This window comes from Nerophis lumbriciformis, linkage group LG08 (assembly GCF_033978685.3).
Source record: "Nerophis lumbriciformis linkage group LG08, RoL_Nlum_v2.1, whole genome shotgun sequence".
NCBI lineage: Eukaryota > Metazoa > Chordata > Actinopteri > Syngnathiformes > Syngnathidae > Nerophis > Nerophis lumbriciformis.
The window spans coordinates 6330473-6344707 of NC_084555.2; the positions used below are offsets into that span (position 1 = coordinate 6330473).

Genomic DNA, 14235 nt, shown 5'->3' on the forward strand with positions numbered 1-14235 from the left:
TGTCCCCACAAAGAAGGATAAAAACAACTGAAATATTCTTGATCGCTAAAACAAAGTAGATGCGGGAAATATCACTCAAAGGAAGACATGAAACTGCTACAGGAAAATACCAAAAAAAGAGAAAAACCCACCAAAATAGGAGCGCAAGACTAGAACTATAAGGAAAAGAGCAAAAAAGTCAAAATAAGTCGGGTCGTGATGTGACAGGTGGTGACAGTACACCTACTTTGAGACAAGAGCTATAGTGATGCATGCTTGGTTATGGTTTAAAGTCATACCCAACAATTGCGACAACGACTTTTTACTGTCAACTGAGTTTCATTTTTTACTGATTTCTGCTTGTGGTGTGCCTCTGGATTTTTTCAAGCAAAAAATGTGCCTTGGCTAAAAAAAAGGTTGAAAAACACTGCTTCAAGACATGGCTAGCTCGCTAGCGGCTAACGTCCATCCGCCGTCGGCAGTGTTTTAGCTTCTTCTAAATCACTAATCCTGGTCTCCATGGCAACAAATAAAGTACGTTTCTTACAAGTATCATCCCTGCAGGACGAGGAATAGCTAAACATGTTTCACTACACACCGTAGCTCACCGGCGTCAAAATGTAAACAAACGCCATTGGTGGGCCGACACCTAACATCCACTGTAATGATACCAAGTACAGGCACGTATCTAGTCGATACTACTATGATTATGTCGATATTTTTTGGCATCACAACATCTTCTTTCGTTTTATAAAATGTATATTATGTTTATAAACTCAGGAAATATGTCCCTGGACACATGAGGACTTTGAATATGACCAATGTTTGATCCTGTAACGACTTGGTATCGGATTGATACCCAAATGTGTGGTATCATCCAAAACTAATGTAAAGTATTAAACAACAGAATAATAAGTTATTATTGTAGTGGTTGCTTTTAAGGGCATAATTCGCCACACCTGTTTGCTGTCATTGTTCGATTGTGCACAGGACAATGTTGTTCTTGTTTGACGTTCATGTGTGCAGTTAAGAGCGAGTAATTCGGAGCGGCCCCTTTAAGGGACCGTCAGGAGAGTTTCCCCAAAGGTGGGGGTTTGTTGTTACCGCCATTTTTGAGTCATGTGATGTAAGCGGTCATTCATTCTCGTCTTTGAGGAGTAAACGACACACACGTTTTTGTGCGTCAAACGATACCTCAAGTGCAACATTATTACATTTTAACAAAAGTGTAGACAGAACATGTTACATGAGAAAGTAAGCGGATATTAACAGTAATTGAACAAGTAGATTAAGAATTAATTTTCTACCACTTGTCCTTAATAATGTTGACAAAATAGAATGACACAATATGTTACTGCACACGTCAGCAGACTAATTAGGAGCCTTTGTTTGTTTACTTACTACTAAAAGACAAGTTGACCGCCATAACCACAACACCACGGGGAGTTCCACAAACCACGTTAAACCCAGATTCCGATCCAACAAAGGTCTTAAAGGCCTACTGAAATGCGATTTTCTTATTTAAACGGGGATAGCAGGTCCATTCTATCTGTCATACTTGATCATGTCACGATATTGCCATATTTTTGCTGAAAGGATTTAGTAGAGAACATCGACGATAAAGTTTGCAACTTTTGGTCGCTGATAAAAAAGCCTTGCCTCTACCGGAAGTAGCAGACGAGTAGCGTGACGTCACAGGTTGTGGAGCTCCTCACATCCGCACATTGTTTACAATCATGGCCACCAGCAGCGAGAGCGATTCGGACCGAGAAAGCGACGATTTCCCCTATAATTTGAGCGAGGATGAAAGATTTGTGGATGAGGAAAGTGAGAGTGAAGGACTAGAGGGCAGTGGGAGCGATTCAGATAGGGAAGATGCTGTGAGAGGCGGGTGAGACATGATATTCAGCTGGGAATGACTAAAACAGTAAATAAACACAAGACATATATATACTCTATTAGCCACAACACAACCAGGCTTATATTTAATATGCCACAAATTAATCCCGCATAACAAACACCTCCCCCCTCCCGTCCATATAACCCGCCAATACAACTCAAACACCTGCACACCACACTCAATCCCACAGCCTAAAGTACAGTTCACCTCCCCAAAGTTCATACAGCACATATATTTCCTCAAAGTCCCCAAAGTTACGTACGTGACATGCACATAGCGGCACGCACGTACGGGCAAGCGATCAAATGTTTGGAAGCGTACTCACGGTACCGTGTCTGCGTATCCAACTCAAAGTCCTCCTGGTAAGAGTCTCTGTTGTCCCAGTTCTCCACAGGCCAATGGTAAAGATTGAGTGTCATCTTTCGGGAATGTAAACAATGAAACACCGGCCGTGTTTGTGTTGCTGAAGTCGGCCGCAAAACACCGCTTCCCTCCTACAGCTTTCTTCTTTGCTGTCTCCATTGTTCATTGAACAAATTGCAAAAGATTCACCAACACACATGTCCAGAATACTGTGGAATTTTGCGATGAAACAGACAACTTAATAGCTGGCCGCCATGCTGTCTCAAAATGTCCTCTACAATCCGCGACGTCACACGCTGACGTCATCATACCGAGACGTTTTCAGCAGGATATTTTGCGCGAAATTTAAAATTGCACTTTAGTAAACTAACCCGGCTGTATTGGCATGTGTTGCAATGTTAAGATTTCATCATTGATATATAAACTATCAGACTGCGTGGTCGGTAGTAGTGGGTTTCAGTAGGCCTTTTACTCATTCTCCTTCTATGCCACATCGATATGGAATGCACTCCCAACAGGTGTAAAAGAAAGTGCATCTCTATCCTCCTTCAAAACCGCACTAAAACAACACCTCCAGGCAACTTCAACCCATGACTAACACCCTCCATCCTCCACATCCCACCTCCCCGGATTGTAAATAACCAAATGTAAATAATCAAATGTATTTCTAATGTATATACTTGTTCTTATGCTATCTGAACTCACTATGTTCTCTGCTCGCTGTACATACCCTACCAAGTCAGACCTACACTGTTTCAATGCCCATTTCTCTGATGATGCAAATGTTGATGACTGAAGTGCTGTTATCAACCAAACCCTCCTCATCCCACCCCCCGGTTTGTAAATAATGTAAATAATTCAATGTATATACTCTGATGATTAACTTGTGTGATGACTTTTTATGATGATAGTATATATTTGTACCATTAATTGATTTACGTGGACCCCGACTTAAACAAGTTGAAAAACATATTCGGGTGTTACCATTTAGTGGTCAATTGTACGGAATATGTACTGTACTGTGCAATCTACTAATAAAAGCTTCAAGGGACCGTCAGGAGAGTTTCCCAAAGGTGGGGGTTTGTTTTTACCGCAATTTTTGAGTAAACGACGCACACGTTTTTGTGCGTCAAACGATACTTCAAAGTTGTCTTGCTTTTACGCTACAAGCGCAACATTATTACATTTTAACAAAAGCGTAGACAGAACATGTTACAAGAGAAAGTAAGCAGACATTAACAGTAAATGAACAAGTAGATTAATAATACATTTTCTACCACTAGTCCTTAATATGCATGGACGAATAGAACAGACAAGTCATTGTATTGTCTGCTCGCGGAAAACAAACATCCTAATCTACGATTTGACTCCCTCGAATGGCCTTGACGCTGTGAACAACAGGAACAGGCTGTGCTGAAAGCACCCCCGAGAACACCTCAATGATGGACGCTTTTGACCTCCCTCCCTCCTCAACGACACCTGGAGTCGAACTTTTGCTTGCATGCAGAACGGCCCCAGTTTATGAACATTACATCATCACACCCAAGACAATGGGCATATACACACAAACCTCCCTTCCCACACCTTCACCACCGCTTGTTTCCCCTCGGGGTGATGGACGGCTGGCAGCGCTTCCAGGGCCCCAACTCCCCGCCCATCTGTTGCGAGTTGTCGTGATTAAATGTAACGTGTTCATGCGTGCATTGCATGGAGGTTTTTTCCCACTCCAGACTAGGCCCCCTTAGGAGCCCAATCTAGATTGTATTTTTTTACTCATCTTCTTCCCCAGCGTTTTACCTTTTTCTTATCTTTTACGGGGCGCCTTTGGCGACCCATCAGCGTTCCTGTTCTGTAACCCTGTACACTGTTTGTTTGTCTAATCTTGAACGGGTTTGTGCTGAAAACATAGATTCGTTGTACTTGTGCAATGACAATAAAGTCCTATCCTAATAATGTTGACGAAATAGAATGACACTAGGGCTGGGCGATATATCGCGGGTTTGTCTCTGTGCGATATAGAAAATGACTATATCGTGATATCGAGCATACAATCTCACGCAGTTGCTTTTAGCTGTGGGCATTACACGACAGGCTCTCCTCGCTCTTTCCTTCTCTCAGACAGCAAGCGCACCTACTTACACACGTCACATACTGTCACGTCATACGTCACATACGTATACGCCCTCCCCAAGCAGAGAGGTAGCAGCATGGCTAAAGTTAGCTGTGATGCTAGCGGAGTGGTGCGAGCGGTAATACAAGAAAAAGAATGTGCGAATCTGGCAACGAATGGAGGAATAATTAATTCCCAAGAAAAAGAGCAGGGGGTCCATCGTCTGGCGGTGGTTTGGCTTTTAGTGGGAATATGTCGAACAGACAACCGTAATTTGTCAAGTGTGGAGCAAAAGCGTTGCTATAAAAAGTAGCATTACTGCTGTAACAAACAGTTCAGGGTGTCCCAAGTTACCGGAGTGTGTTAGGTAAGGAGGAGTTTTGTCCCTCCAGAGTTGTTGCCGTAGGGCTGTGACGTAGGGTGTGTGTGGTTGTGGAAGGAGGTGTGTGATGTTGACATTAAAGACGCGTTGGCTACCGAACCTGCTCTAATGTCTCCTGTTTATTATTTTATTAAATAAGTACACTGTATAGGCGAACCCAGGACACTCGGCTACACTGCTAATATGTAGCATCATTTCAAAAGTCACCCGCTAGACAAGGAAGAGGGCTTACTCCGCACGTCAATATCTCCGTTCGGTGCCACACGTCCACACCATCAAAATGCCGAGGCAAACATTTCCAGATCAACACCGTATGAAAAAAATAGTGATTTTTTTAGTTGTGATTTCCTTCTCTGCATGAAAGTTTAAAAGTAGCATATATTAATGTAGACACATAGAATCATCATACTGCTGTGATTATATGCATCAAGTGTTCATTCAAGGCTAAGGCAAAATATCGAGATATCGTGTATCGCGATATGGCCTTAAAATATCACAATATTAAAAAAAAGGCCATATCGCCCAGCCCTAAATGACACAATATGTTACTGGATACGTCAGCAGACTAATTAGGAGCCTTTGTTTGTTTACTTACTCCTAAAAGACAAGTTGTCTTGTATGTTCACTTTTTTATTTAAGGACTAAATTGCAATAAGAAACATATGTTTAAAGTACCCTAAGATTGTTTGTTAAAATAATATTGTAGTCCCCTTTATTTAGAAAAGTACTGAAAAGTATCAAAATCATTTTAAAATAATATTTTGGTACCGGTACCAAATATTGGTAACACTAAAATCTATATTTAATTGATATGCAGTTGCACTGTACATGTAATTCTCCATACCTTTCAACGATGCAGGTTCCAGGTTGAAGTCGCTTGTGTCAAAAGCTACGTCATTAAAGGGGTACATTATCACCAGACCTATGTAAGCGTCAATATATACCTTGATGTTGCAGAAAAAAGACCATATATTTTTTTAACCGATTTCCGAACTCTAAATGGGTGAATTTTGGCGAATTAAACGCCTTTCTAATATTCGCTCTCGGAGTGATGACGTCACAACGTGGCGTCACATCGGGAAGCAATCCGCCATTTTCTCAAACACCGAGTCAAATCAGCTCTGTTATTTTCCGTTTTTTCGACTGTTTTCCATACCTTGGAGACATCATGCCTCGTCGGTGTGTTGTCGGAGGGTGTAACAACACGAACAGGGACGGATTCAAGTTGCACCAGTGGCCCAAAGATGCGAAAGTGGCAAGAAATTGGACGTTTGTTCCGCACACTTTACCGACGAAAACTATGCTACGACAGAGATGGCAAGAATGTGTGGATATCCTGCGACACTCAAAGCAGATGCATTTCCAACGATAAAGTCAAAAAAATCTGCCGCCAGACCCCCATTGAATCTGCCGGAGTGTGTGAGCAATTCAGGGACAAAGGACCTCGGTAGCACGGCAAGCAATGGCGGCAGTTTGTTCCCGCAGACGAGCGAGCTAAACCCCCTATCGACCCTAGCTTCCCTGGCCTGCTGACATCAACTCCAAAACTGGACAGATCAGCTTTCAGGAAAAGAGCGCGAATGAGGGTATGTCTACAGAATATATTAATTGATGAAAATTGGGCTGTCTGCACTCTCAAAGTGCATGTTGTTGCCAAATGTATTTCATATGCTGTAAACCTAGTTCATAGTTGTTAGTTTCCTTTAATGCCAAACAAATACATACCAATCGTTGGTTAGAAGGCGATCGCCAAATTCGTCCTCGCTTTCTCCCGTGTCGCTGGCTGTCGTGTCGTTTTCGTCGGTTTCGCTTGCATACGGTTCAAACCGATATGGCTCAATAGCTTCAGTTTCTTCTTCAATTTCGTTTTCGCTACCTGCCTCCACACTACAACCATCCGTTTCAATACATTCGTAATCTGTTGAATCGCTTAAGCCGCTGAAATCCGAGTCTGAATCCGAGCTAATGTCGCTATAGCTTGCTGTTCTTTCCGCCATGTTTGTTTGTGTTGGCTTCACTATGTGACGTCACAGGAAAATGGACGGGTGGTTAAAATCAGGCACTTTGAAGCTTTTTTTTAGGGATATTGCGTGATGGGTAAAATTTTGAAAAAAAACTTCGAAAAATATAAGCCACTGGGAACTGATTTTTAATGGTTTTAACAATTCTGAAATTGTGATAATGTTTCCCTTTAAATACACCAATTTACTTATGTAACATATTTGTTTTTACAACAGACAGGAAATATAACTTAATATGTGACAATTAGTGCCGTTGAACTGCAAAGAATATGTGCTAAGTCACATTTCTAACGATTATTTAGGTTTAAACAAAATAAAGAATTGCCACAAACACACAGCATGGGTAGCCAGAGGGTGGGAGGTGTCTCTGAACACCCCTGCTTCCACTTCCCCACTCTAGGAGCTGACTATGGAGGCGTTGGCCATCTTTTTAGTTATCTCCGGTTATTTTCCATTTTTAGTATAAATGTAGCAGAACTGGTTAGTCCATGTGTTCTATTTTTAAGACTATCGATGAGGACTTAGCTCGTTTGCTTCGTTCCGGGAGGCACAGCAGCTTATGCGACAAATAGCCAATCGTACACGACTATACTCAGCTCACGCTGGTTTTGACCAATCAGAGCGCAGCACAGGAGTTGGTTACCACTTCAACTTCCTAGCGGGAAGCAGAAGAACCCGGAACTGCGTGGAGGAACGCCGAATGAATGGTAAACAAACCCCTTAACAAGCTATTTATTGTTTCGTAATCACATGTATTGTCGTTTGACATACATTTGAGGGGAAGGGATGAGTTAAACGCCGTGTTTTACCACACAATACGTGTATAACGTGTCGCGGTTGCCGCTATAGATAGGACTAAACATGACAGTCAGCTGTTTTAATCAGGCATATTTGATCCATCTAAACGGAGCTCCTTTTTATAACGTGTCTTTTTTTTACAGATATACGCACAAAAAGAGGATGAGACTCTCCCGAGCAGAATACAAGGAGATTGTCCGATGGACAGAACAGCTGAAACCAACACGCCAATGTATGAAGATGCTAAGAGAAAGATTTTCCAAGTAAGACACCTGCACTTTTTTTTTATTATGACACGTGACGTCATCTTTACTTCACTATACTTTATTAAAAAAAAAAAAAAGTTAAAGTACCAATGATTGTCACACACACACTGGGTGTGGTGAAATTACCCTCTGCATTTGACCCATCCCCTTGTTCACCCCCTGGGAGGTGAGGGGAGCAGTGAGCAGCAGTGGTGGTCGCGCCCGGGAATCATTTTTGGTGATTTAACCCCCAATTCAAACCCTTGATGCTGAGTGCCAAGCAGGGAGGCAATGGGTCCCATTTTTTTTATAGTCTTTGGTGTGAACTCACAACCTACCGATCTCAGGGCGGACACTCTAACCACAAGGCCACTGAGCAGGACATCGAGCACCAAACCACGCATTGTTAGTTAATAAGAACGACATTGAACTATGTTGTAGCTTGAGGCTCCTTCACAGGTGACACAATGCAGCTCTACACTTTTAATATGAATATATATACCATATTTTCCGCACTATAAGGCGCACCGGATTATAAGGCGCACCTAAAACTTTGTTCATATATAAGGCGCACTGCATTATAAGGCGCATAGAATATACGCTACTGTAGAGGCTGGGGTTACGTTATGCATCCATTAGATGGAGCTGCGCTAAAGGGAATGTCAACAAAACAGTCAGATAGGTCAGTCAAACTGTATTAATAGATTACAAACCTTTCTGACAACTCCGTTCACTCCCAAAATGAATAAACAGCTGTTTTACTATTTTCCCCGAGGTAAAGTCAGTGACGTGGTATTTCGTTGATCTTTTAACAACAGCAAGGTATAACATGTAGTGCAACATTTATATCACATAGTGGAGGGGAACTTTTTCTCGATTCAATAAACACGTAAAAAACAGTATGGTACTGTTACGGTAAATCAAACGTTAGTGCAATCACAATATAGTAACACTCGAAATAGTGCAAAGCAATAACAATATATCAATAACTCAACGTTGCTCAAACGTTAATGTCACACAACACAACACACAAAATAAACATGTAAAGCTCACTTTATTAAGTTATTCCTCATCCACAAATCCCTCGAATTCTTCTTCTTCAGTGTCCGAATTAAACAGTTCTCTTGCTGCTGCTCTATTCCCGTGTTCTACTCGTGACTGATAGCCTTGAGTTTAAACTCTGTGCGTAAGCGTGTCTCTTAATAGGAGCCATTTTGGGGTCTTTACATAAACACAAATGGAAATGAAACGGCACGCCTCGCACAGTCATATATATCCCAGCATGCACCGAGCGCTTCTTCTTCTACGGGGGAAAATGAAGTCGGCGGCTGCTTACCTTAGTTGCGAGACCTGTTGTGGCTCAATATTGGTCCATATATAAGGCGCACCGGATTATAAGGCGCACTGTCAGCTTTTGAGAAAATTGGAGGTTTTTAGGTGCGCTTTATAGTGCGGAAAATACGGTATATATGTATATATGTATATATATATATATATATATATATATATATATATATATATATATATATATATATATTTTTTTTTTTGTATTTGTTTATTTGAAGGACAATGTGCAGTTACCGTATTTTTCTGAGTATAAGTCGCACCGGAATATAAGTCGCACCTGCCGAAAATGCATAATAAAGAAGGAAAAAAACATTATGCAACTTTCATAAACTATGAAAAAAACTGCGACTTATAGTCCGCAAAATACGGTACATTAAGAAGATGGCTGCACCATGCTCATTTCCTTCTGTAGTCCTTTTATGGTGCATCTAAAGTAAAATTACACAGGATTGAAAATACACAACAATATTAAAATTACATAATGATAAACAATTTAAAATACAAGTACAATACGTAGAGGGTATGTGAATTACAAATCAGTGGGCGGTCAAGTTACAGTATTTTAGCAGCTTCATTTAAAGTGCAGAAGTATAAAAAGTGCAGCAGTTTTTTTTATCAAAGTCCACATACAGTGCAGTAGCCATCAGATGATACTCATAACATACCCATTGATATTGCATACATAAAAAAGTTGCCGATGTTACAAGATTGGAATGGTACTCACATGGCCATCAAACTACTCCCACCAGGGTATCATCTGATGGTCAACTACCTGCCTGGTATTGTTAATATGAGCAGGACTGGTGGTCTAAAAGCCAGTCTTTGACTGCTTGTGAGAAGCTGTGAAAACTAGAGTTGTTCTTTAGATTGGAGACCGTTCCATTCTTTGATGGCTTGATATGAAAAGGCTGATTGGGAGAAGGCAGTCTTTCTTTTTGGAACATTACGGTACAGTCACCCCCGGATACGGACCTTAATACCCTGCTTGTTAATTGCGAGCGTAGCTGTACATATGTTTTTAAGAGAGGAGGAGCTGCATCATTTAAGATCGTTTGTGCCAGGCGGATATTGGAGAACCTGATCAGTTTTTCAAAGCCAAGTATAGCGTATTTGTCAAGTATGTTACAATGGCTTTTTATCGAGGATTTTCAGTGCTTGATTATGTAATGATCTGAGAGAATTTAAAACAGTCTGTTTGGCTTGAGACCATGATGACATACAGTATAAGATATGTGTTATGATCATTTCATTGAAAAAACGATTTAGTTGCTTCCAATGATAAGAAGCTCCTGATGTGCTGTAAGTTGCCAATGTTATATTTCAGAACATGACATACCTTTTTAACATTATTTTTAAAATTTAGTGTAGGATCCAGTATCACGCCTAAGTATTTAACTTCCTCAACATTATTGATCATGTAACTGTTTACATAGATGTTTGGGAAAACACTTTGGTTTGGTTTGTTTGAAAAATACATTGTGACAGTTGTATCTGTGTTCAGCGTAAGGCAGGACTCGTTCAGCCACTTTGTTGCTTTGGTCATTTGGTCTCGGATAGCTTAGCTGCAACCTCATTTGCATCGGAACCGTGAGTAAAGAGGACTGTGTCGTCAGCATACATTAAGATCTCCACATCCTTAAAGATGGAAGATAGGTCATTAATGTACAAACTGAAGAGCAGTGGCCCCAGAATAGACCCTCGAGGTACCCCTGTAGTACAGGACCTGAGCGGCAACATTTTGTTGTTTATTCTTACGCACTGGGAGGAATCTGCGAGGTAAAATTTAAACCACCTGATAGTGTTTGTGGAGAGATTGAAATTCCTGTCCAGGCTGGACTTGATCACCTCGAGGAAGTAACAGCATGCTGTGTCGGTGGAGTGTTTGGATCTGAAGCCACACTGCATGGGATGTAACATATTTCAATTATCAATATAATAGCTTCATCATAATTACATACAATATGTATAATTATTGTTTTTGTGGCCAGTAATTCCTCCTTTGAGTAATCCCCCTCTGCAAAATTAGCCGGTGTGTTTTGCCTTGCAACCCCTTTGCATGCAGAAATCGAAGGGAGAGGTTAATGGTTGTGTTTGCCTTTCTCCTTGACACTGAGGGCCCTTACTTTATTGAACGGAACACGTGTAATCCCCCAAAGGCTACCAGGACACCGCCGCTGATCCCATGGAGGTCACTTACAAAGTCGCATGTATTCCAAGCTTCCTACCTCCCATTGTGCCCTAATCACCAATCTAGAGGAAAGTATAGCAAGTCCCCAAAGGGGATGATGCAGGGAATCTAAACTCAGGCTTAGTTTGCATTGTCAGCGGTTTACTGTAGCGAATTAGGGCCATACCATAGAGAATACATTTATTAAAAAGATACAAATAAGTCATAATGTAACAGGAATAAAATATATATATTTCTTATAATATTTTCTGACTAATATTGTGACATTTATACTTTAATTGTCTGACTTTATTTAGGAAATACTCCTACTTTATTAATCAAAACAAGTGTTTCAAAAAACAGATCTTGGCAGCCACATTGTTTTACGTCCGCGAAAGCCTTTAACAAATGGACATTAATATAGTGCTTTCTGACTAAATATATTTGTTGACTGAAAAATTTATGTACTGCACACAATTACATATATTTTAAATTGTAATAATATTAGATGCAACAAATATTATAAAGTGAATACAAAAAATAATTTCAATTTGACCGGCCTAAAAAATATCAGTTTGTTTTTCATCATATTTCGACTTTAAAAGGGCTGTTTGCGCTAGCTTTAAGTGTGGTAAGTAGAGGTGGGGGAAATAATCGATTTTTAGATACATCGAAATTTAGACATGGACGATTATAAAATCGATTAGTAAACGTCGATAATCGGTTGATTTATTTTAAATAAAGTAATGCAGATAGTTCTAGAATTTGACTGACTGCAGCGAGCTGAGAGCTCCGACCAGCTCCTTTATTTTAGGGCACTTAAGTTCCAGTTTTGCACACATTTCCATTAATTTGGTAAATGTGATGGGAATTAATTTAACTGTTTCTTATTACAAATGCACTGTTTTTAAAGTTGAAACTGATAAAAGCTTATTTAATGAAACAAAAACAATTGTGAAACTGCATCAATATACGTAAATTAAAGATACATAAAAAATAGATTTTTAATCGAATAGTAGCTCCTGAGAGCTCCGACCAGCTCCTTTATTTTAGGGCACTTAAGTTCCAGTTTTGCACACATTTCCATTAATTTGGTAAATGTGATGGGAATTAATTTAACTGTTTCTTATTACAAATGCACTGTTTTTAAAGTTGAAACTGATAAAAGCTTATTTAATGAAACAAAAACAATTGTGAAACTGCATCAATATACGTAAATTAAAGATACATAAAAAATAGATTTTTAATCGAATAGTAGCTCCTGCTCGTAATCGTAATCAAATCGGGAGGCGCCCAAAGATTCCCACCTCTAGAGGTAAGCATTATATCCAGCCCTCTTACGGCTTTGAGCACACAAACTATTACTCACAAAACACACACACATAAACATTAGCTTTGTTTGTTGTCAGCTAATGATCGTAATTTGGCAAAGTTTAGCTACTAATGTTAGCTATTATTGAATGTATATCCTATCGTGACAACATGACTGCAAATTGTTAGTTGCTCCTTTGGGACTGCTTTTGTATATATGCATGTGCATGCTCTCCCTGCGTGTACGTGTGTACGAGAATGGTCAATAAAAGTGTAAACGCCAGACTATTTCATCGCGCCGACGATTATTTTTTTATTTAATATAATTAGTAATTGTGAAAAATATACACATTTGCAAAATATGTTCTGTTAAACCACTAATGGTAACATAAGCTTACCAGTGGTGTTCTTGTTATTGTATATATTTTTGTTTTGAAATATGTAACTTTGAGCAAGTTGCAAACAATTCCTTTGAAAAAATTAATTCTCATTCAACTTAATTCCTGTAATAATTTAACTTGTCTGACTATTCTTGAAGTAATCCAATCTTATTCCAGTAATATTTCGACTTACTTGTTGTTCTTTTCTGTCTTTTTTTTATCATTAATTGACATGATTTTTCTAAATTATTGATTTTAGTTACATACATTTTTTATTCTGGCAATATTTACATTTTGTTTTGCACTCGTATCATTTTATTTTCCTAGCATTCTAATTTAATTGTTGTAACATTCAGACTCTAATTTACTTTATTTTACTTTGTTCTCATAAACCTGCTAATATTTTCTCTTAATCTACCGATTTTACTCGCAGAATAGTATTATGTTCTTCTTGGAAAATAATATATTAATAATATAATACAACAATATAATATCATAATATTTGTACTAATCTAATTTCTAATGTATTTTTTAGTGTTTTAGAAAAAAATACAGAAACAATATTACATTAAGTGGTAATTTTAAGAAGTAGCTGAAATATTATAAGAATAATGTGTCGTTTTCCATGAATAAACGTGAATGCTCTTTTGTTTTCAACAAATCGTGGCATTATGAACTCAGCATCATGTATGCTTGGGCACGAACACTTCACTACGTCACATGTGTACTTTGAACCCCCTACATGTTTTTGGTTCCCCTTGACCAAACTCCTTTTGGCTCACAGTCCAAATGCCATATTCCCCTCGAAAGGAAAGTGGTACCGGTGAGTGTAATAATTAAAGCAAAAAATGGGTCGCATTTTCCTTCCAATGATTCTGTACAATCTAAGGCTGCCCGAGGTGCCGGCTCTTTTGTTTAGTCTTAGCTGGCTATTGTTATTATTTCGTTCATCATAACCAATCTTGGTGAGGCCCGTGCTCTTTACAATCCCCGAGTTTCCTCACTGAGCCTGACAGGCAGGCGCGGCAGCAATGTTTTCACAGCCTGCAAAATTATTCTGCTTGTCCAATCAGCTGAGCTGGACTCTGGAGGGTTAGTGATTGGACTGGCAGGAAATCAGGCTCTTAAGACATAACATATCGACTAGGCCATCCATCATCTCTTAGCATGCGCTCGGGCACGCCAGTCAGCCTCTCTCACACTCTCCATACCCCCTACTCCCCCCCCTGGAC

The 14235-nt window shown here is 39.7% G+C and overlaps 1 protein-coding gene across 3 annotated transcripts in view; it reads left to right on the forward strand.

The window, feature by feature from the left end:
* The window catches only part of cdin1 (CDAN1 interacting nuclease 1), a 646347-nt gene that overhangs the window by 454842 nt on the left and 177270 nt on the right, over positions 1-14235 (forward strand). Inside the window, exons 1-2 of one of the 3 annotated variants that reach the window (XM_061968176.2) lie at positions 7130-7462; positions 7697-7816. In XM_061968176.2, the coding sequence (XP_061824160.1) occupies positions 7716-7816 (101 nt within the window). In that variant the 5' untranslated portion in view covers positions 7130-7462; positions 7697-7715. Of the gene's footprint in view, positions 1-7129; positions 7463-7695; positions 7817-14235 lie in introns of those variants that run through there. The other 2 variants (XM_061968177.2, XM_072913633.1) reach the window with 2 other exon arrangements.